Source organism: Macaca nemestrina, chromosome 7 (assembly GCF_043159975.1).
Source record: "Macaca nemestrina isolate mMacNem1 chromosome 7, mMacNem.hap1, whole genome shotgun sequence".
Taxonomy (NCBI): domain Eukaryota; kingdom Metazoa; phylum Chordata; class Mammalia; order Primates; family Cercopithecidae; genus Macaca; species Macaca nemestrina.
In genome coordinates, this window is record NC_092131.1 from 15111841 (window position 1) to 15136069 (window position 24229).

The 24229-nt window shown below is 47.3% G+C and overlaps 1 protein-coding gene across 2 annotated transcripts in view; it reads left to right on the forward strand.

Moving 5' to 3' along the window:
- Positions 1-22622, forward strand: part of LOC105467534 (legumain) — a 43473-nt gene extending 20851 nt beyond the window's left edge. For both annotated transcript variants that reach the window (XM_011717187.2, XM_011717188.3), the window contains exons 3-14: positions 7661-7758; positions 9047-9128; positions 10292-10377; positions 12089-12164; positions 12649-12711; positions 13663-13729; positions 14578-14696; positions 14785-14874; positions 16669-16869; positions 19735-19905; positions 21708-21775; positions 22054-22622. In XM_011717187.2, the coding sequence (XP_011715489.2) occupies positions 7661-7758; positions 9047-9128; positions 10292-10377; positions 12089-12164; positions 12649-12711; positions 13663-13729; positions 14578-14696; positions 14785-14874; positions 16669-16869; positions 19735-19905; positions 21708-21775; positions 22054-22096 (1164 nt within the window). In that variant the 3' untranslated portion in view covers positions 22097-22622. The remainder of the gene's footprint in view (positions 1-7660; positions 7759-9046; positions 9129-10291; positions 10378-12088; positions 12165-12648; positions 12712-13662; positions 13730-14577; positions 14697-14784; positions 14875-16668; positions 16870-19734; positions 19906-21707; positions 21776-22053) is intronic.
- The last annotated feature ends 1607 nt before the right edge of the window (positions 22623-24229 follow it).

Genomic DNA, 24229 nt, shown 5'->3' on the forward strand with positions numbered 1-24229 from the left:
CAGTCTCCGCCTCCTGGGTTCAAGCCATTCTCCTGCCTCAGCCTCCCGAATAGCTGGGATTACAGGCACCTGCCACCATGCCCAGCTAATTTTTATATTTTTAGTAGAGACAGGGTTTCACCACGTTGGCCAGACTGGTCTCGAACTCCTGACCTCAGGTGATCCACCTGCCTCAGCCTCCCAAAGTGCTGGGATTACAGGTGTGAGCCACCACGCCTGGCCAGACGAGCTCATAACTTACGGTGTTTGGAGGTTAATCCATGTTGTTGCACAGTATCACTTTTATATTTAAAAAAAGAAATCCGCAGCAGGGAGTGGTGGCTCATGCCTGTAATTTCATCACTTTGGGAGACTGAGGCAGGTGGATCACCTGAGGTCAGGAGTTTGAGACCAACCTGGCCAATATGGTGAAACCCTGCCCCTACCAAAATACAAAAATTAGCCAGGCATGGTGGCAGGCACCTGTAGTCCCAGCTACTCGGGAGGCTGAGGCAGGAGAATTGCTTGAACCTGGTAGGCGGAAGTTGCAGTGAGCCGAGTTCGTGCCACTGCACTCCAGCCTGGGTGACAGAACGAGACTCTGTCTCCAAAAAAATAAAAAAGAAAGAAGAAATCCGCTTTTATTTTTATTTTTTCACCAACAGGGTCTTATTCTGTCACTTAGGCTGGAGCCCAGTGGTGTTATCATAGCTCATTGCAGCCTCGAACTCCTGGGCCCCAGGGATCCTCCTAAGTAGCTGGGACCACAGGTGTGCCACCATGCCCAGCTAGTTAAAAATATTTTTTTTATAGAGATGAAGTCTTGCTATGTTTCCCAGGCTGGTCTCGAACTCCTGGGCTCAAGTGATCCTCTTTCCTCGGCCTCCCAAAGTGCTCAGATTACAGGCCACTGTGTCTGGCCTGAAATCTGCTTTTAAAGAGGACATGTGGGGAGGGATTAGGAAGGAGGACGGAGGGGACTGTGCAGGGGAATGCCGAGTGTGTGGGATGTGGGCATGGGCCCATTTGTGCAGCAGGGCCATCCTTGTAAATGCCAGAGGCAGTACAGGACCTTGGAAAGGATGTGGCTTTGGATTTGCTGAGACCTCAGGTGTCATTCCTTCCCTCCAGTTACGCGCTGTATAAGTCTGAACAAACTACATTGTCAGATTCTTTCTGTGGGGTTGGCAGTGGGCTTAGCGAGGCACCTTGCAAAACCCCAGCCTGCAGCCTCACCTCAGCACTGCTCAGCTGTGTCAGGAAGTGATCATATATGTACACTTGGCAGGTGAGCAGAGCTGGCTGGAGAGTGGATCCTTTACAGCAACTGTGACACGGGGCTTGCCAGTGTATTTAGACCTTGTTTGACTTGTCTTTGTTTAGCTGGCAGCTGGCCAAGCTGGAGGCAGTGCAAGCAGAGTGGGGACAGTGATCCTATTGGCAAATCACGGGAGGCATTAGGAAGACCAGCGGAATTCGCAGCGCAAGTTATGAAACCAGCCAAGTCACAATCTCTGTTCGTCATTCCGGAGGGCTCTGCGCTCCTGAGAAGTCTTGCTCAATACCCTCCTCTCGAATATGACCTTTTATGACTTTTTTGGGCTTAAGCGGGGAAAATACAGTATAGGTCACATGGGTTTAGGGGAAGTAATACAAGTAGTAATGCCATTTTCACATTGTTTGAGTTGAACCCCACTTGTATCTCTTTTGAGTGCTAGTAAATATTTGACTTAATTGAAGAACCCTGCTGAGTTAACAAAGGTAGAGGCAACCAAGTGCCTCCAAGGCTCAGAAGAGAGTCATAGCCTGATGAGGCAGCAATGAGTGTGGAAGATGGGGCACAAGACACCGTTGGGGTCAGCCATGGCCCTTCCTGAGCTTGTCCCCGTCTGTAAGATGGGGATGAAAGCACCTACCTCTCAAGAGTGCTGGGGGTCCCAAACAGTGCAGGAGTGACAACACAAGGCACTCTGAACCTGCCCCTGCAGAAAATATATAACTTTATTGAGGCCGAGTTTAAGACATATCATCTTAATTCACCCATTGAGTTTAATTTATCTAACTCAGTGATTTTTTAGTAAATTTACCAAGTTGTGTGAACATCACTATAAATCAGTTTGATATTTCCATCATCCCAGTATGATCCTTTGGGCAGGCTGGGCGGTGGCTCACACCTATAATCCCAGAACTTCGGGAGGCCAAGGCGGTTGGATCATTTGAGGCCAGGAGTTCGAGACCAGCCTGGCCAACATGGTGAAACCCAATTTCTATTAAAAATACAAAAATTAGCTGGGCGTGGTGGCACACGCCTATAATCCCAGCTACTTGGGAGGCTGAGGTTGAACTCTGGAGGCAGAGGCCGCAGTGAGCCATGATCACACCACTGCACTCCAGCCTGGGCAACAGAGCAAGACTGACTCAAAAAAAAAAAAAAAAAAAATCCTTTGGGCATATTTGCAGTTCCCACCTCTAGCCCCAGGCAATTACTAATCATCTACTTTCTAGCTGTATAGATTTGTTTATTCTGAACATTTCCTATCAATGGAGCTAAACAGTGTATGGTCTTTTGTGTCTGGCTTCTCCTAGTGTCATGTTTTTGAAGTTTGTTCACGTTGTAGCATGCATCAGTGCTCCACTCCCTTTTATTCCCAAATAGCATTCCATTGTATGGATAGACCACGTTTTGCCTGCCCATTTACCAGTTGATGGACATTTGGGTTGTTTCTAATTTTTGGTTATTATGAACAATGCTGCTGAGAACATTTGCGTGCAAATCTTTGTGTGAATACATTTTTTTGTTTCTCTTGAGTAGGTACTTAAGAGTTGGAATTGCAGGCCGGACGCGTTGGCTCACGCCTGTAATCCCAGCACTTTGGGAGGCTAAGGCAGGTGGGGCACGAGGTCAGGAGTTTGAGACCAGCCTGACCAACATGGTGAAACCCCATCTGTACTAAAAATATAAAAATTAGCTGGGCGTGGTAGTAAACACCTGTAATCCCAACTACTCAGGAGGCTGAGGCAGTGGAATCGCTTGCACCTGGGAGGCGGAGGTTGCAGTGAGCTGAGATTGCACCGCTGCACTCCAGCCTGGGTGACAGAGCAAGACTCCATCTCAAAAAAAAAAGAGTTGTAATTGTTGGGTCACATGGTAAATTTATGTTTGACTCTTTGAGAAACTGTAAAGCTCGTTTCCAGAATCACAGCTCCACGTTACATTCCCCTAGCAGTGTATGTATGGAGGCTCTTGGTTCCTCAGTTCTCGACAACACTTGTTATTGTCTGTCTGTGAAGTGGCAGCTCAGTGTGGTTTTAATTTGCATTTCCTAATAACGGGTGATGTTGGACATCTTTTCATTTGCTGACTAACCATTTGTATATCTTCTTAGGTGAAATGTTTATTGAAATCTTTTGCCTATTTTTGGCTCCGTGGTACAGGAGTTCTTTGGCTATTTCAGTATAAGCCCTTTATCAGATATATGTTTTGTAAATATTTTCTTGTAGTCTGTTGCTTGTCTTTTTATTTTCTTAATAATGTCTTTGGAAGCACTGAAGGTTTTAATTTTGCCGAGCCAATTTATCAAGGTTTTTTTTTTTTTTTTTTTTTTGAGACAGAGTCTTGCTCTGTTGCCCAGGCTGGAGTGCAGTGGTGTAATCTTGGCTCACTGCATCCTCTGCCTCCTGGGTTCAAGTGATTTCTCCTGCCTCAGCCTCCTGAGTAGCTGGGATTACAGGCATACACCACCACGCCTGGCTAATTTCTTTGTATTTTTAGTAGAGGCGGGGTTTTACCATATTGGCCAGGCTGGTCTCGAACTCCTGACCTCAAGTGATCCCAAAGTGCTGGGATCCTCGGCCTCCCAAAGTGCTAGAATTACGGGTGTGAGCCACTGTGCCCAGCCTGATTTGATTTTTAAAAACTAAATAGCAGACAAATAATGTCTGTATAACATGTGTACACCTTAAAGAATAATAAAATGAATACCTGTGTACCTTGCACCTTGCTAAAAAAAAATAGAACTATACTAGTACCTTGTCCCCTGTCTGATGGACTCCCGCTCCCTTCCCTTCAGAGACCAAGCTCCTGAATTTTTTGTCATTCATTCCTTTGCTTTATAGTTTTGCTGTATGTCTATTTAACTGTAAACAGCATGATGTTTACATTAGCCTGTTTTGACCTTTATATAAATGTAATCACAGTGAAGGTGTTTTTCTATGACTTGTTCTTTTTTTCATTATGTTCGCAAGAGTTGTCTATTTTGAAAACTGGGTTGTACTTGTTTGCGTATTTTTAAAAGTTTTTACAGATTCAGGGGGTCCATGGATATATTGTGTAGTGGTGGGATTTGCGCTTCTTGGGTACCCATCATCTGAGCAGTGGGTTGTAGTCTGTTCATTTTCAGGTATTCCATTTATGTGAACCTATGACAATGTATTTTTCCAGCTCTCAATCATTGGAGTTATTTCTTGGCTTTTGCTGTTAAACTGATGCTGTGAACATTTTCTGGTTATCCGTGGGAGATAGAGTTTTGCTAGGCTATATGGCTAGGAGTAGAATTGCTTGGTTGGAGGGTGTGTGGTTGAACCTCACACATTGATAATGTCAGGATGTCTTCCAGAGTGGAGTGCCAGTTACACTCTATTTCCACCATAGCTGTACTAGTTTACTGTCACTGCTTAAACAGATTGCCACAGACTTCATGGTTTGAAACAACACAAATTTATTATCTTACATTTCTGGAGGTAAGAAATGTGAAACGGCTGCCACTGGGTTAAATCACCGTGTTGCCTGGGCTGTGTTCCTTGGTGACTCTAGTGGAGGCTCCACTTTCTCGTCTTTTCCAGCTTTTAGACACCACCTGCAGTTGTTGGCTTCTGGCCCCTTCTTCCATCCTCAGTGCCAACAAGGGTCAGTTGAATCTTTCTTACACTGCATCACTCGGAACCTGACTCCTGCCTCTGTCTCCACATACAAAAGCCTTTGTGATTACATTAGGCCCACTGAAGGCTGGGCACAGTGACTCGCACCTGTAATCCTAGCACTCTCTATCCAAGGCGGGAGGATCGCTTGAGCCCAGGCGTTCAAGACCAGCCAAAGCAACATAGCCAGACCCTGTCTCTACAAAACATTTTAGAAATTAGCCAGCTGTAGTGGTGTGTGCCTGTAGTCTCAGCTACCTGGGAGGCTGAGGTGGGAAGCCCAGGAGGTCGAGGCTGCAGTGAGCTGAGAAACTCCTGCCTGGGAGACAGCAAGACCCTGTCTCAAAAAAAACGAAAACAAAAAAATAAACAAAAATGACATTGGGGCACTAGAATAATCCAGGAAAACCTCCCTATTTTAAGACCAGCTGATTGGCAACCTGAAATCCATCTGCTATCTTAATAACCTTTTGCTCTGTAATGTAACATAGTCACAGGCTCCTTGGATTAGGATGTGGACAGCCTTGGGAGCTGTTATTCTGCCTACCACAATTAGTGTTTGAAGGTCACTAGTCCACAGCAATGAGGACTTAAACATCTAACAATCTGTGTGCATGTGTGTGTATATAATATTTAGTGACTATTTTAAAATGATCTGTGTTTGCTGTGGGCCTCTGTAATTTTAATGATTTCTCTCTTGTCCCTGTATGAAGCAGGATCAAGTTCTGGGGACATGGGGATCTTTCTCTTTTTTTTTGAGACTGAGTTTCACTCTTGTTGCCCAGGCTGGAGTGCAATGGTGCGATCTTGGCTCACTGCAACATCCGTCTCCCGGGTTCAGGTGGTTCTCCTGCCTCAGCCTCCCGAGTAGCTAGGATTAAGGCATGTGTCACCACGGCCAGCTAATTTTGTATTTTTAGTAGAGATGGGGTTTCACCATGTTGGTCAGGCTGGTCTCAAACTCCAGACCTCAGGTGATCTGCCTGTCTCAGCCTCCCAAAGTGCTGGGTTTACAGGCGTGAGCCATTGTGCCTGGTCAGAACACCTGGGATCTTTCACTTGAGTACTGTGTGACTTGGGCAGGTCACCTCACCTCCAGAGGCTGCTTTTTCCTTATCCATAATAAAATGGGGATCATTACCTTTATCACAAAGGGTTGCTATGAGAATTAAACGAGATAATGCCTACAAAGTCTTAGCACAGTGCTGGACAAATAGAAGCAAGTCAATAAAATGTATTAGTTTTCCTATTTATTCCGTCATCCATTCATCTAATCGCTCTTGAGTGCCAGGTCCTAGACTCACCCATTCAGTCTTCAAAAACTGTATACCAAGCACCCATCTTTGTCATAAAATAAGTCCATTTGGTTGGGACAGCCACAGGCAAAGTGCCAGTCTGAATGTTCAATGAGCTTTAGTTTTATTGCTATGCTCAGTGTTGTTTCAAGTGTGCTGTGTGTACATCCAGTCTCTCGGGCTATCTTCCTTGGGGAGGCAAATCGCTGGGCACACGCCTCTCCTTATGCTTACTTATGTCTTTGTTCTAGGAACAACAGGATTAAATGTAAGCAGACAGGCAACATTTTTCCTTTCTGTCTTCAGATGATTTCCAAGGCATGAAGTATGTTTCACCTGAGATAAGGACGCAAGTCTGTCTTCACCCTTGCGTGGACAGGGAGTTGCATTAGGAACATTTTTCTCATATTCCTAATGTTATCTTCCTTTGTATTCTTGTTCTTTTTAAAACTTAAGGGCAATTTCTCAGTTCCTGAGTTGGACTTTTGAGTGTTCAATCAGTTCTCTAAACAGTGACTTTGGCACACAAAGTACTTGGATCAGAAGAATCCTGTGGGAAATAGAACTAGCTCTGTTGATCATTCTGAGTCATTCTGTTTTTGAGACTAAAATCCATGCTTTCCAGAGACTGTTGTATAGTCTGAAAAATAAAAACAAGTTACTTAGGACTTGCAGAGGTCCTTCTTACCTACAGACGTGGTGGCAGTGGTGGTGGTGGTGGTGGTGGCAGTGGTGGTGGAGGTGGTGGTGGCAGTGGTGATGGTGGCAGTGGTAGTGGTGGTGGTGGTGGTGGTGGTGGTGGCAGTGGCAGTTGATAGTGGTGTTGGTGGTGGTGGCAGTGGTGGTGGTAGTGGTGGTGGTGGCAGTGGCAGTGATAGTGGTGGTGGTGGTGGCGGTGTTGGTGGCGGCAGTGGTGGCAGCATTGGTGGCAGTGGTGGTGGTGATGGTGGTGGTGGTGGTGGTGATGGTGGCGGTGGCAGTGGTGGTGGTGGTGGCGGTGGTGAAGGTGGCAGTGGTGGTGGTGGTGGCAGTGGTGGTGGTGTTGGTGGCAGTGGCGATGGTGGTGGTGGTTGGGGTGTTAGTGGTGGCGGTGGTGGCAGCATTGGTGGTGGCAGTGGTGGTGATGGTGATGGTGATGTTGGTGGTGATGGTGGTGGCGGTGCCAGTGGTGCTGGTGGTGGTATTGGTGTTGGTGATGGTGGCGGTGGTGGTGGTGGTGGGGTGTGCATGTGCACGTAGCCCACGTGTGCACTAGTTTCCTGCTGAATAATACTTTGGATGGATGGGGGATCTTTTTAAGATGAGATAAAAAATATCAATATATGTGTTTGAAAATAGTAACTTAAATGCCTGACCGATAGGGGATGATTCATGGTAAATCTTCTGGGAGACAGAACACATCACTCCTTCGAACTCCGAAACTAGCCTCCCGGGCAAAATCTAAAACTTAACCAAATCATTTATCCCAGGCAGATGCGTGCCATGCCTACCAGATCATTCACCGGAATGGGATTCCTGACGAGCAGATCGTTGTGATGATGTACGATGACATTGCTTACTCTGAAGAGTAAGTGGGGGAGTGCTTGGAACTTGGTGGCGAAGGACTTCAGGGTATTTAAAAAAAGGTCACATAGACTCAGAGGAATCCTAGTGGCCTAATGTTAGAATACATAACAGACTCCCAGACAAAAGACCACAGGGATACCTCTTGTTGAACTTCGGGTTTTTTGTTTTGTTTTGTTTTGTTTTTGTTTTTGTTTTTTTGTTTTTTTATTGAGACAGTCTTGCTCTGTCACCCAGGCTGGAGTGCAATGGTGTGATCTCAGCTCACTGCACCCTCCACCTGCTGGGTTCAAGTGATCCTCCCACCTCAGCCTCCCAAGAAGCTGGGACTGCAGGTGTGCACCGCCATGCCCAGCCAATTTTTGTATTTTTTAGTAGAGACAGGATTTCACCATGTTGGCCAGGCTGGTCTTGAACTTCTGACCTCAAGTGATCCAGCTTCCTTGGCCTCCGAAAATGCTGGGATTACAGACGTGAGCCACCACGCCTGACCCTCATGTTGAGCTTTGACCATAACTTGGGTGTGCCCTGGAAGTGGCAAAGACCTGGTGGGTGCTTTGAAAGGGTTTAAAAGCTGAGTCCCTCCTCACCTTGGAGGACTTGTTGGGTTCTACGGTGCTTGCTCCTAAGCTCCGAGCAGGCTGCAGCACAGGGGACCTGCACGTAGAATGCTTTTGTTTGTAGGTTAGATCTTCCTACTACCTTCTTTCTCTACGTATTTTATTACTTGCTGAGTTTAACTTCATGAATAGTTCCCTTGTGCCCGCTTATCTGATTTCTTGCAGAGATCAGAGGCAGCAAGTATGGGCATAAACTCAGCGAGTTCTAACCTCCTAGCTCCGTGGTTACCCTGCTGCAGCCGCGGTGAAGGACGCTATCATCCATCACCCATTCTGAGGCTTTAATGCCTAAGCTCTTGTATTAAAGTCTTGTTCTCTGTCCTGTCTCTTTCCGAAAGTAGTTTCGCTCTGAGAGAGCTTTTGATGAGGCCTTGCCCTCATGATGCTCTCTGGTTTCCAGCAGGCAGCTGGCAGCACCTAGGCTTTTGGTCCCTGCCCGAGGCTTTTCAAGCTCAGCTCCTCACTGCCTCTGCCAAGAGCTCTTGGGCTGTGGGACTGCTGAGATCCCCAAGCTGCTAAAACCACTTACACGTTGGCCACCGTGCAGGCCATCAGTTGCATCTTTGACAAACATAGATGTTTCCTGTTTTTTCACATAACAGGCATGTGTTTGAAGAGAGAGATTTCGGAGGCATGCCACATTTTGTTTCAATTGTGTCCTTTAATTTTCAGTAATCCCACTCCAGGAATTGTGATCAACAGGCCCAATGGCACGGATGTCTATCAGGGAGTCCCGAAGGACTACACTGGAGAGGTGAGTGGCTGCCGGGGGTGGAGCCAGCAGGTTTAGTTTTCATTTTAGTGATGATTTTTCCTTCTTTCTTCTATTTCTAGAATCAGAACCTCCCTAGACTGGCTTCTGGTCAGTGTTTCACATTTGTATTAGGATTTGTGCCTGAGGAGTAAATTATGAGAGTTTTGAAAGAAAGCAGAGGAAAAGAAAATGTTTAGAATAAGTTGCAATCTACCGATAGTTACCATCTTATACTTTAGGCCTGACCATGTAGTTTCTTCCATGTTAACCTTTCTTGAGATATCACCATTAATCTGATTATACATTACCTGTGCTCTTTTATAAAAATCAGTTTTCTCCATACCAGGCTTGGTGCAAAGTAGCTCAGGATTTTTGCTGAGATAGTTTTTCATTTATTATTATTATATGGTTTATTACATTACATAGTGTATTATAGATATAATAGTATATTACTTCCAGAAACTTTTCTGTTCCTCCTAGTTGATTGAGACTGTCTCAATGGACACATTTTTAAAATCACCGTAATGCCTTCATTCTCCTGGTTTTCATAGTCTGTTTTAAATGTTGGATCTTTTAGGAATTAATTATCTTTTTGATAAGAAACTTTTATCTGATGTTTAACAATTCTTTCAGTTTCATTTTATTTTATTTTTCTTTTAAAGTCAAATACAATTAAATTTAATATATCATACAGGTAAAAAGGATGATCCTATTTAATGAAATTGTTTCTGTATAGTGTTTGTTTGTTTGTTTGAGATGGAGTCTTGCACTGTTGCCCAGGCTGGAGTGCAGTGGCACAATCTTAGCTCACTGCAACCTCTGCTTCCCTGTTCAAGTGATTTTCCTGCCTCAGACTCCATAGTAGCTGGGATTATAGGCGGGTGCCATGATGCCTGGCTAATTTTTCTACTTTCAGTAGAGGTGGAGTTTCACTGTGTTGGCCAGGCTAGCCTTGAACTCCTGACCTCAAGTGATCCGCCCACCTCGGCCTCCTAAAGTGCTAGCATTACAGGCGTGAGCCACCACACTTGGCCAAAAGTGTTTGCTCTTGAGCCTTGAGCCTTGGAATGTGCAGGCTGGTGGCGTGGGTTGGCTGCAGACTCAGCCAACTCTCTGGGTTGGAGTGACAGCTGCATCTGATTGTGGCTCCTAATTCTTTGTAGGATGTTACCCCACAAAATTTCCTTGCTGTGTTGAGAGGCGATGCAGAAGCAGTGAAGGGCATCGGATCCGGGAAAGTCCTGAAGAGGTAATGTCTGTTTACAGATACTACACTTCTCTCCATGGCTTGGGACCCCAGTATAGAGAATTGAAACAGGTGTTGTTCTATGCTCCCAGCCTGTTTACCTGTGAGAAATGACAGAGTGGAGAGTTTTGTTCTGATTTAGGACAGGTGCTTAGGGCTGTTGTTTCATGGCTTCTCTTGGCAGCCCATTTCTGCACTGAATTCACCTTGTGATCCAGGGCCCCTCATGATTAATACAATGTTCCTGTCACTTAAACTCTTCGTTCCTTGTTGTCTGGGCATCGTAGCACAGGGATGTCCCACTGCCTGTGGAGCCCCTGAGGCAGGTTTGAATCCCTGTGGCCAGATTGCAGGACCACCAGCCCTGTGCTCTGATCACAGATCAGTCCAGCGGGGAGAGGCACATTTGTAAATGCAGAGCTGACTTTCATACTGGGGAAAACGAACCCCAGCGCTTACCCTGCTGGCTGTGGGCCAGAGATGTCTTACTGTTTAGTAATTGTTCATGTGGCGTTTTTGTGTGATACCAGAGATTCCAGTAGCATGTTTCTTTTAGGCTGGAAGGGAGACCTGGGCACAAGTTAGCTCGTGTGAATTAGTGCAGAGGCCTGGTGCGGTGGCTCAGCCTGTAATCCCAGCACTTCTGGAGGCCAAGGCGGGCGGATCACTTGAGATCAGGAGTTGAAGAGCAGCCTGGTCAACATGGTGAAACCCTGTCTTTACTGAAAATACAAAAATTAGCCAGGCGTGGTGGCATGTGCCTGTAGTCCCAGCTACTCTGGTGGCTGAGGCAGGAGAATTGCTTGAATCCAGGAGGTGGAGGTTGCAGTGAGGCAAGATTGTGCTACTGCACTCCAGCCTGAGCAACAGAGTAAGACTGTCTCAAAAAAAAAAAAAAAAAAAAAGAAAAGAAAAACACACACACACTTTGGGAGGCTGAGGTGGGTGGATCACGAGGTCAGGAGTTTGAGACCAACCTGGCCAACATGGTGAAACCCCATCTCTACTAAAGATACAAAAAATTAGCTAGACGTGGTGGCGCGTGCCTATGATCCCAGCTATTTAGGAGGTTGAGGCAGGAGAATTGCTTTAATCTGGGAGGCGGAGGTTACAGTGAGCTGAGATCACGCCATTGCACTCCAGCCTGGGCAACCGGGCGAGACTCTATCTCAAAAAAAAAAAAAAAGAAATGGACATCTGTGAGGGTGAACCAAATTGGCTTCATGTAAGTTATTACATCTCTGCCACTTCGAAGCAGCGCCATCTGGGGGAAGCCCTGGTGAGGCAGGCAGGTGGTCATCCAAACTGTGTGGGCTGCAGGAGGCCTGGAGTGGCAGGCTGCCGGCCTGGGTTGAACTCATGTTGGGGAGATCTGGTTGGAGAGTGTGGCTGCCTGGGATGAGACCCAATTGCCAGAGGACCCCACTATCCACCTCACACCAGGTCTGTGTGATCGGTTGCTCAGGAAAGGCCCCTCCTCCTTTCCAGCCATACTTCAGAATGTGGAGGCTCTAGGATCTATACTGTGGTTCAGAATCACACTAAGGGGAGTGGAAGGGACAGGCCGGACACTGGGCCCTTGTGTTCATCTTCAAACCTGGTTGGGCAACTCTACTCCCCAAACTTCTTAATTTTTTGATTAGGGCAGCTTTTCAGAGAAATAGAAGTAAAAATAGAAAAAGGAAATGATTGACTTCTGATTCTTTCTTGGCAGCGGCCCCCAGGATCACGTGTTCGTTTACTTCACTGACCATGGATCTACTGGAATACTGGTTTTTCCCAATGAAGATGTGAGTTTTCTTAACATTTTAAAGACAAACTAGCAGAACAGAAAAGCAAAGTGTCGAGATTAAACCCATAGCGTGTATTTTCTAGTGTCCTGCCAGGGTTGGTTTGTACGTGTGGTGGGTGGGAGTGGGGGACAGGTTTAGCAGCTTGAAATCTATCCAAGGGCATCTCTTCCAGATGGTTTTCCCTGCATTTCTGTTCATATCGCAGCTTCAGTAGCTGTCTCAGGACGTGGGTGTATCGCACTAGACCTCAGAATAGACCAAAAGCTCTGGACAAAGTAATGGGTGAAGAGATACATCCTCTTCCCCTTTTTAAGTGTGGGCATAAAACACGTGATGACATTCTTGGATTATCTTCCCCATGATTACTTCTAGGGGTTGGTAGAAAAGAGTTTATGAAGCATCATCAGAACTTTAGTAGTGAGTTATCCAGCGAATAGTTTCTCTTGATGTGTTGGTCTGAATCAATATTCTCACCTTTCAGCTTCATGTAAAGGACCTGAATGAGACCATCCATTACATGTACAAACACAAAATGTACCGAAAGGTAATTCAGCCCTTGGGGCAGCCTTGTGGGGAGGGCTGTGGGGAAAGCCGTGGGTGTAGAGCCCACAGTCCCGTGACCATCCTCCAACTGTGGGTGCTGTGTTTTCTAGAAAGGGGATCCTTCCAACCACTGGTTTCCCAGGCTGAGCCTTTCAGCTTTAGCTATTAGATTGGAATCACTGGAGAGCTTGTTAAAATAGTGTGGGCTTCGCCCCCAGAGTTTGACCCAGTAGGTCTGGGGAGGCGGCCTGAGAATTTGCCTTGTGTTTCTGTGTGATCCTGCTGCTGCTGGTCTTCGGCCCACACTTTGCAGACTCCTATTCCTAAGACTGTCCTCAATTTTGGGCAGTTGGGGAGGAAAATACCATTATCGTATTCTCACTTTGAGCCTTTCTCACCCTTATAGCACCCTTTATGGAAACTGTGTAGGGCCAGAGTTTTTGGCCGGATGCGGTGGCTCACTCCTATAGTCCCAGCACCTTAGGAGGCCGAGGCAGGAAGATCACTTGAGGCCAGGAGTTTAAGACCAGCCTGGGCAACATAGTGAGACTGTGTCTCTACCAAACAAACAAACAAACAAACAAACAAAAAAAACCCTTGCATAGGTTGGGTGATACGTGACAGTAACGCAGAAAGATGGCCTGCTGGGCTGTTTGGCCTTTGAAACTCCTCCCTGCATTGGATGGTGGAACCGTTTTCCTTAGCATCACAGGGCTCCATTTTCTCCGCATTGTTTCAGCTAATAGATGATTTTACTCCATTAGCAATGAATAAATTTGTGTGGCAGCAGCTTCCATAGCTTCTGGCAGCAGCCTCTTTACAGCAATGTCTCCCAGAAGCAAGCCTGGAGGACTTGTTAGGAATGGGTAGAGAGAGTGGGCAGAGCTCCAGTAGCATGGCTGGAGGCCTGTACCTGGCTGGGGTGAGCTCACCTGCCCCGTCTGCCTCACAGATGGTGTTCTACATTGAAGCCTGTGAGTCTGGGTCCATGATGAACCACCTGCCGGATAACATCAATGGTAGGTGGTTGGGGTGCCGGCCTCGACCTGGGCTGGCAAGCAGGTTGCTCAAATATCGCTGACATGGAACCGAGCATTCTCCATAAGCAGGGGCTGCTGAGGGCAGCCTGGGCCATAAACATGGGGAGATACCTGCAGGTAGCTCTGGGCTTCCTCTGCTCTGGAAGAATTGGTAGTCAGGGAATAAAGAATCTGTATGTGAGCCTCACAGTGCTCTTCCAGGTTCTAGTAAAACTACTGAAGCTAAAACGACATGGGCTTTGGACCAGCCTCCATCCTTTGCAATGTGTTGGTTGCTCTCTGACCTCAAGCAGGTGACTGGCCCTCTTTGATCCTCAATTATCCCCATCTGTAAAATGGGGATAAAGATAGTATGTGTCTGTTGGGAGACTCGTATTTTAAACACTAGCATTTGTCCAGCACAATTCTAAGCCCATGGTAGAGAGATAGTAAGTGGTAGCTTTTGTATAGGTTCATTTAATCTAGATGTTTCTTCAATAAATGTCAGATCTCTCTGGAAACCAAAGTAAGCCCATACTCTTTAAGTTTCCCATGCTGTGGAAATGTCAGCATTCTTCCAGAATAGCATGGTGTCCTAAGCATGCCAATTTGCCAATTGCTGCAAAAAACCTCTATCAGCTGACTCCTCTTTCTTCCGCATTTAATTTGAGATGAGTTATTGTAATGGAATGCACAGGGCTGGGTCCAGTTACATGTCCCTGCCCTTCTGTGCTGATCATAAGTAGCATGCTTCGATTTCACCAGGGGAGAAAGAAGGACTCAAGCTTCAAGCATAATCCAAGGCAGGAATAAAATGCGACTAAAAGATCATCTTTAATTCCTCGTAGTTTATGCAACTACTGCCGCCAACCCCAGAGAGTCGTCCTACGCCTGTTACTATGATGAGAAGAGGTCCACATACCTGGGGGACTGGTACAGTGTCAACTGGATGGAAGACTCGGACGTGGTGAGCCCTTCGGGGGCTGGCGGTTCAGCGGGGGTTTAACCGTCAGACTCTGACTGTCAAAGGTCTTTAATGGTCTCATGTTTTGCAGGAAGATCTGACTAAAGAGACCCTGCACAAGCAGTACCACCTGGTGAAATCACACACCAACACCAGCCACGTCATGCAGTACGGAAACAAAGTGAGTCGGGAGCCTCGCGTGCCGGCCCTCCGTTACCTTGTGAACTAGGTGGACTTGCCTGGCATATTGATCTCTTGCTAAAGAGACACGGGATCTAGGTGAGGAATGGTTGAGGCAGGGGATGCCTCTGCCTCTCATAGCCATTCCATCCTGGGGACCTGTGGGCTTTGGAATCAGACCTTGTTAGGTTCAAACTTGCAGAGTTGTGAGGCTTTGGGCAAGTGATTTCACTTCTCTGAATTTGTTTCCTCATTGGTCAAAACCCAAGTGCACAAGGTAGCTAGGCGCATGAAAGAGGGCTGTGCATTACTTACGCTAAACACAGGCCTAGTGTGCAGCAAGAGATCACTGACTCGAAAGCTGCTGCTCTACGGTCTGTAGGTGGTCCCACAGCCACTCTGCACCTTGGATTTTCTGGAGTCCTGCCACTTTGCAAGCTGCAGGTTGTTACCTTTACCCTTTGGCTATAAATTGGAGACATTTTATCCTCCTCCAGATATGTCCAGAAGGGACCTCTGTGGTTAAATGGTGTTGTGGCAGGTGGCTGCTAAAAGCTTGGACCCTAAGTGAAGCTGCTGGGGCTAACGTTTGGTATGTGCAAACACCGTAACAAATGTGCAGGACCTCCCAGTTGTTCATATGCCCAAACACCATTCCCCAAGCAGCCCACCCCCAGTGGAGAGCTTGCCAGCTGAGATCTGTTCCTTGGGTGCAAGCATTGGCCTTCTAGAAGAACCTGGAGTCAGTAAATCCAGCCATTGTTAGCCCTTCAGCAGAGCATGGGCTGGGGGGCATGAGACCTGCACCCAGGGCACCATGACCTGGTCAGGCTTTTGAGCCAGTGTAGGAGAGAGTTGGAGCAGAGGGAAGGCCAGGGAAAGGTGACCCAGAGAAGGCAGGGTCAGTGGTGGCATAGCCCTGGCCATGTGGGGGCTCTGCCCTGGGCTTTCCATTCTCGTCACAGTATCCTCAGCATTGGCCATTTCTGATCTTGGTTGAGGGGTTGTGGTGGATCTTCTCCAAACTCTGTTTTTGTATAGATTTGTGTGTGTGGTATTATTGATTTTAGAACTGTCTTTAGATTATTGTTGCTTGCGTTAGGAACAGAACGCTTGCAGCATTTTCCCTTCTGATTGGGAGCCAGTCTGTAGTGACCGCTGCAGCCAAATCGAGCCTGGCCGCTCTGCCCATTTGCTAGCTCTTGATGCCAAGCATCAGCCTGGCCTCTCTGTGACCTTAGCTCTGCCCTTCCCAGTGGACCCAGACTTCAGCTCTAACCTGGGCAGACGCTTTGTACCTTCCCACTACTGGCCCTTAGGGACTTGCAGGTAAGTGCGGGTGGGTGAGCACATACAGGTCACCCGCCTGGATAGGCGGCATCCTTTGCAGATGACATTCTTTGCCTGGAATCCTCTGCAGCAGAACTGCTATTCTTTTTATATATGAAAGGTGCTGCTGATCCATAGACAGAGCTTGGACCAGAGCTGTCTGGTGAAAGGATAGCAGTTCTGCTGCAGAGGATATCAGGCATTTTGAGTCACTCGCTGGTAGATTTTAGGGGCTCCCATGCAATGCCTGCATACTGCTGGGGTGACTACGTCTTTTCAGGCTGCAGTTGTGGCCCTGTGGCCCTGAAAGCATGAGGAGTAAATGTGAGCCTCTGATGGAGAGGCTGGACTTGGGGTACGTTGGGCACATCTGCTCCTCCCACTCAAACCAGCTCTCTCTCTCCCTGTCTCTCTCTCGCTCTCTCTTGCTTTCTCTCTCGCTCTCTCTTGCTGTCTCTCTCCCCAGACGATCTCCACCATGAAAGTGATGCAGTTTCAGGGTATGAAGCACAAAGCCAGTTCTCCTCTCTCCCTGCCTCCAGTCACACACCTGGACCTCACCCCCAGCCCTGACGTGCCCCTCACGATCACGAAGAGGAAACTGATGAACACCAATGATCTGGAGGAGTCCAGGCAGCTCACGGAGGAGATCCAGCGGCATCTGGATGTGAGTAGGGGTGAAAGGAGCAGTGCCCAGGTGCTGTCCCCAGCCCAGGTAGGCAGCATGCATGAGCACGGCCCTGCCTCCTGACTGTTCTCCCTGCCATGCAGGAGTGTGTGGGGACAGAAGCCAGCCTCCGTCCTCCATGTAACGGAAGCGGGTGGGCGGAGCCGTGGTTGCCTCCCATCTTCATGAGTAACCTTGACCTCTTCGGCAGTAGGGAGCAGTGGAATGGGGGCCGTCTCCCCTGTATCGTGCCAAGAAGCCATGTACATGGGTGTTTCCCTCTTTTATACCTTGTTGCTTAGAGGATATTTTTATTTTGTTGCTTATTAAGTTATTAGCTAATCATACTCATTTTAAAAATCCAGAGCCAGGTACTAGGCATGTGCTTCTAGTCCCAGCTACTGAGGGGGCTGAAGCAGGAGGATTCCTTGAGTCTGGTCAGCTTGGGCAACCAGTAAAACCCTTTCTCTTAAACAAAACAAAAAAAAAATTCCAATCCACAAAAATTTCTGCTATTCTCAGAAAAACATAGTCATGCCTAAAATTCTTTCTAAAAATTTCTGCTATTCTCAGAAAAACATAGTCATGCCTAAAATTCTTTCTAAAGTGCTATGCCGTCCTTTCCAATCACTGAGTCTGTTTTCAGTAGCTCATCAGTGTGTTTGGAGCTGGCAGAATTGCTGTGTAAATTACAGCTGTGCGCTCACTGGAATGCTGGGCAGAGGGCTGTCTGTCCCTTCCCACAAAGCCAGCTTTGTTAACTCTTGTCCCCATTGTCAGGACAGCACAGTGATGGATGTGCTGAAATATGGCCTGAGTTTTCTAGGCAAGTTTTTTTGTGTGTGTTTTTTTTTTTTTTTTTGAGACAGAGTCTTGCTCTGTCGCCAGGCTGGAGTGCAGTGGTGTGATCTCGGCTCACTGCAACCTCCGCCTCCCAGGTTTAAGTGATTCTCCTGCCTCAGTCTCCCGAGTAGCTGGGATTACAGGCACGTGCCACCACGCCCAGCTAATTTTTGTATTTTTAGTAGAGATGAGGTTTCACCATGTTGGTCAGACTGGTCTCGAACTCCTGACCTCAGGTGATCCACCTATCTAGGCAGGATTCCTTTTTGTAATCAGTGTGGTTTGTTTTAAATGCATATATCTAATTATCCCCAAAATTGGTACCCTGTGTGTGACAGCTGTATTAACCAGGACATATTTTTAGTTGCTGTCAAACGTAGTGTAGCACAGTAGTTCTCAGACTTTTTATTCTTAGGCCTCTTTATTTTTTAATTTTTTTATAGAGCTGGGGGTCTCCCTGTGTTGCCCAGGCTGGTCTTAAACTCCTGAGCTCAAGTGATCCTCCCACCTGGGCCCCGAAAGTATTGGGATTACAGAAGTGGGCCACTCACCCGGCCAGACCCCTTTATACTCTTTAAATTATTCATCCCAAAGGGCTTTTGTTCATGGTGGGTTATGTCTATTGATATTTATTGCATTAAATTAGGATGAGATGAAAGGACATTTTTGATGGTTCACAGAAACTGAACCAGAGGTTTTGTTTTTTTTTGTTGGTTTTTTTTTGAGATGGAGTTCTGCTCATGCTGCCCAGGCTGGAGTGCAGTGGTGTGATCTCAGCTCACTGCAACCTCTGCCTCCTGGGTTCAAGCGATTCTCCTGCCTCAGCCTCCCAAGTAGCTGGGATTACAGGCATCTGCCACCATGCCCAGCTAACTTTTGTATGTTTAATAGAGACCGGGTTTCACCATGTTGGCCAGGCTGGTCTCAAACTCCTGGCCTCAGGTGATCCACCTGCGTCAGCCTCCCAAAGTGCTGGGATTACAGGCATCAGCCACCGCACCCGGCTCAAGAGTTTTCTTACGTTTGCTTAAACAACTGTGTAAATCATATAGGACTTCTTTGGTATCTGCTGCCAATGAGAAAACTATTTCTAAGACCATTTAACTATTGCATAATTATACTTTTATGTAAAGTAAAAGATTATTGTGAAAAAATTAAAACTAAGATTTAAAAATATTTAACTCATTTACAAATAACAATATTTGTAACAAATAACATTTTGCATTAATATTTTTCTATGAAAAATAACCATTTTCCAAAACAAAAACCACTTTGGTGAGAAGAGTGGCATTGCTTTACATTTGTGTGGAATCTCTTTTGTGTCCGGCATTACTAGAAGACAGCTGGATCCTTGAACTGGCTTCTGCTTTCGCTGTTGGGCACTGTTCTTTTGGCTGAAGTGTAAGAAGAAAATCCAGCCTTGTAAAGATACAGAGTTGAGGAAGGGAAGACCTTCCGGAGCCTGAGAGCTCTTGGGGAGTCTGGTTCTGGACCACGCCGGGGAACTGCTGGTCTGACACCCAGTGGGTGGAGGGTCTTTGTGGAATGCAGATATGAAGCAGACCAACCCTGGCTGGAGAGCGGGTAGGACAGAACTTGCTTGTAGAGCAAAGGTTTTTTTTTTTTTAGTTTTTTAAAATTTTTATTTTAATAGAGGCAGGGTCTCACTGTGTTGCCCAGGCTGATCTGGAACTGCTGGCCTCAAGTGATCCTACTGCCTCAGCCTCCCAAAGTGCTGGGATTACAGGCGTGAGCCGCCACGCCCGGCCGCAGTGGTTGTTTTTTGATACAAATATTTGCATCATGCTGGAAGATCCCCAAGAGGCAGGTCTTTCTGGCCGTCGCAGAAGTGGGCACAGACATCTTTGGCCTTTCTCGGAATGCATTGATTGTTATTTCCTCGAACCTGCGGGAGGCTGAGGGCTGTGTGGAGAAGCCTTTGAATGCACTTCTCACTGTTCCTGGCTCCCCGAGAGACCGCGTTCAGGGAGGCACATTCTGACAGGCCGCGTTTCTCCCCAGGCCAGGCACCTCATTGAGAAGTCAGTGCGCAAGATCGTCTCCTTGCTGGCAGCGTCCGAGGCTGAGGTGGAGCAGCTCCTGTCCGAGAGAGCCCCGCTCACAGGGCACAGCTGCTACCCAGAGGCCCTGCTGCACTTCCGGACCCACTGCTTCAACTGGCACTCCCCCACGGTGAGCCGGCGGGGCTCTCCCCACGTCTGGAATCCAGAAGCTGAATTCATATTGTCCCCCGGCAGTCACACTGGATGGACAACTTTATAGAAGGTTCCATCCAGGCTGAGAAACAGTGGGCTCATTTCAGAGAGGACGAAGGTTGTCCAAATTCACTGATTTTAAATCTTGGCCCCGGAACACTCCTCTCGTCCCAGGGGTAGGAGAGTTTACCAGAGCCATAGATGACAGATGACAGCTCTCACTTCTAGTTTGAAAAACGGTTACTTCTCTTCACACTTCTGCTGTCCCTGCCAATCCCCGCCCTCGCCTCTGCCCCTCACACCAGCCACACACATCTTCTGCCTTCTGGCTCTGTTCTGACCTCTTCCCAAGACAGCTGAGGTCAGGTGTGGCCCATGGAGGAGAAGTGCTGAGTTTCTGCAGATGTAGAATTGGAAGGCAGCTGAAAAGCCTCCTGGTCAATAGCATGTGGTGCTTCGATCCTTCTAGAGAAAGGTTGGCAAACCGGCCTACAGGCCTGTTTCTCCCTCATAACCTGTTTTTGTAAATAAAGTTTTATTGGGGCCGGGCGTGGTGGCTCGTGTCTGTAATCCCAGCACGTTGGGAGGCCCAGGTGGGTGGATCACCTGAAGTCAGGAGTTCCAGACCAGCCTGGCCAACATGGTAAGACCTCGTCTCTACTGAATATACAAAAATTAGCCAGACGCGGTGGTGCACGCCCGTAATCCCAGCTACTCGGGAGGCTGAGGCAGGAGAATCACTTGAACCAGGGAAGTGGCGGTTGCAGTGAGCCGAGATTGTGCCACTCTACCGTAGCCTGGGAGACAGAGTGAAACTCTGTCTCCAAAAAAAAATGTTTTTTATTGGAACATAGCCACATCCTGCTCAGTTCCCTGTTGTCCCTGGCTGCTTTCACACTGGGGCAGAGTTGAGGTAGCTCGACTTTACCCCTCCAGTCTTCGTTTGTTTTTCTTTTTTTTTTTAATGCAGTTTTGCTCTTTTTGCCAAGGGTGGAGTGCAGTGGCATGATCTCAGCTCACTGCAACCTCTGCCTTCTGGGTTCAAGTGATTCTCCTGCCTCAGCCTCCCCAGTAGCTGGGATTACAGGCACGCACCACCACGCCTGGCTAATTTTTGTATGTTTAGTAGAGATGGGATTTCACCATGTTGTCCAGGCTGGTCTTAGAACTTCTGACCTCAGGCAATCCATTTACCTCGGCCTCCCAAAGTGCTGGGATTACAAGCATGAGCCACCGCACCCGGCCCGGTCTGGGTTTTTTGACCTTTGGAGTCATGCACAGTGAACCTCTTCCTTTGTTCTCATAGAGTTCTTGGGTTCCCCTGAAGTTTGTTTCAAGATAAACATCCCCGCTGCTTCACTCCTCCCTGGTGTGATCCAGTGTGGCTTTCATGCACCATCCATCTCCCTCGCTGGTGTGTCCCTCCCAGAATAAGGTTCCCAGAATCAAAAGGCAGACTTCACGGGGAGATCCCAGGCCATGGTGGGGAGCAGAGCCATCGGGAGTTCCCCGTCAGGAGTCCTGCCCTCAGATTTGAGAGTGCAGAGCCCCGCCAGACACCCCCGCCCCCACTTGCTTGCAAACCCTGGCATGTGTGCCTCTTTCCTGGGGGATAGTCCATAAATATCACCAGATTATCTAAAGGTTGGGAAAGGATCCATGAACCAAAGTAGGGCAAGAGCCACTGGCCAAGAAGCTTTCCCTCTGTAACTGCAAAAGTGGAGTGGATTGTGTGGTGAGATGGGGATGTTTCATTCTGTCTTGTTTGTTTTCTCCCAGTACGAGTATGCGTTGAGACATTTGTACGTGCTGGTCAACCTTTGTGAGAAGCCGTATCCGCTTCACAGGTAACTAACGCAGCGGTGGCACTTGGAAGGTCGATGTCATTCTGAAAGCAGAAGGGGCTGCCATCCTCTTCTGCAACTGGGCAGTTTCACTTCTGCCAGGAGCTCCCTCCAGCTTTCCTCTAGAGCCATTTGTCAGTGGGGTCCCGAAGCCGCGTTCTTAGTGACAGCTGCTGGGCGGGCCTGTCCTAACTGCCTGCCTGCTGCATGTGGGTTTGTGTTTGTCTGCCTTTCTTCAGAGTTGACACGGTTCACCAAGTTCTTCTTCCTGTCTGTCGCAGGATAAAATTGTCCATGGACCACGTGTGCCTTGGTCACTACTAAAGAGCTGCCTCCTGGAAGCTTTTCCAAGTGTGAGTGCCCCACTGATTGTGTCCTGATCAGAGACTGGAGAGGCGGAGTGAGAAGCCCCCCGCTGCTCCGGGCCCTCCTGGGGAGCCCCCACTCCAGGGCTCGCTCCAGGGCCTTCTTCACAGGATGACTTGCTCACTATTACCTACTTCCCCAGTCTCTTCTGCAAAACTACAAATTGGGGTGGGGAAAGCTCCGTATCGAGAAGGCTCGTATTTGCTTCCTAGGAGGTTTGTTGTTTTGTTTCGTTTTTGCCCGTTAGTTTTAAGGAGCAGGAAGTTCATGGGGGCTTCTGACGTAGCCCCTCACAAAAGGAGTCTTTATTCTGAGAAATTTGAACCAAAACCTCTTTCAATCTTCACAATGATTTTATTGAAGAGGGCCTCAAGCCCCAAATGGAAAACTGTTTTTAGAAATTATTATGATTTTTGATTGCTTTTGTATTTAATTCTGCAAGCGTTCAAGTCTTAAAAAATAAAGATTTATAACAGAACCCAAATATTCTCTTCCGACCCTGACTTTGTGGTTGATATTCCTGCACCTCCTAGCGGGGGCCTCCTCCGTCATCGTCTTTTCCAGCCTCATCACCCCAGGTCTCCCCTCCCGCTGCTCTGCTGTTTTCTGCTCGTCTGTACTCCTTGGGCTCTGCAGCCTCCTGTGCCTTTGTTCCTTGCTGTTCCTCCTGCCCTGGAATGCCTTTCCCATCTCCTCTGCAGACCCACCAGGGACAGTTGAAAGTACCCTTCTTTCCTCCAACCTTCCTCACCTTCTCCTCCCCACTCATCAAAAGTTGTTTCTGGCCGGGTGCGGTGGCTCACGCCTGTAATCCCAGCATTTTGGGAGGCTGAGGTGGGTGGATCACCTGATGTCAGGAGTTCGAGACCAGCCTGGGCAACATAGCGAAATCCTGTCTCTACTAAACATATAAAAATTAGCCGGGTGTGGTGGCTCATGCCTGTAGTCCCAGCTACTCGGGAGGCTGAGGCAGGGAATCGCTTGAACCCAGGAGGCGGAGGTTATAGTGAGCCGAGATCACGCCACTGTACTCCAGCCTGAGAGACAGAGTGAGACTCCGTCTCAAAAAAAAGTTGTTTTTATTTAGGATCTTTAAAGTGAAGAGCACCCCTTCCATGATTAGGGGAGACACAAGATAGAAATAAAGATTTTATTACTTACAGGATCTGGGATGTACACAGCACAGCTGGAAGCCACACACATACACACACATCTTTTCAGTGGGGATGTTTCATACATTTATAATATGGTTAGATTATATTGTAGTAGTCTGTGTTCCATCTTGGGATCCCCTAACTTCCTAAGTGATATTTTAAAATCTGCACACATCAAGGTTCACTCTTTGAACTATGAAGTTCTATCTATTTTGGCAAATGCAAAATGTCCAATATCCAAAAATCCCCTGTGTTTGATTCAACCGTTGTGTGGACTTAGGTTTTCAATGTAGTTGTATGGATCATATGGTAAGACTCTTTAGCGCTGTGAGAAATTGCCAAAGTGCTGTCCAAAGCGGATGCAGTGTCCTGTATTCCCAGCAGCAATGAATGCAAGTTCCTCATGCCCTGCCTCCTCACCAGCTTGTGTCAGTTTTTCGGATTTTGGCCATTCTCATAAGTGTGTAGTAATATCTCATTTTAATGTGCAATTCCTTAATGACAAGTCACATTGAGCATCTTTTCGTATACTTATCTGCCCTCTGTGCATTTTCTTGGGTGAGCTTATGCCAATTTTTTTTTTTCTGGTGTCTAATTCCAGATTAATTTGCCCATTTTTTAGTTGGGTGTTTGTTTTCTTACTGTTGAGGTTTAAGAGTTCTTTGCATTCTTTGGATCCAAGTCCTTTATCAGATATGTGTTTTGCAAATATGTTCTTTCAGTTTGTGGCTTGTCTCTTCGTTTCCCTAACTGTGTCTTTTGTAGATCAGAAGTTTTTAATTTTAATAAAGGCCAATTTACTTTTTCCTTCATGGATTTTGTTTTTGGTATCTTTGATTTCTTTTCTTTTCCTTCCCTTTCTCTCCCCTTACTTTTTTTTCCCTTTTTCTTTTTCTTTTTTTTTTTTTTTTGAGACAGGGTCTCACTCTGTTGCCCA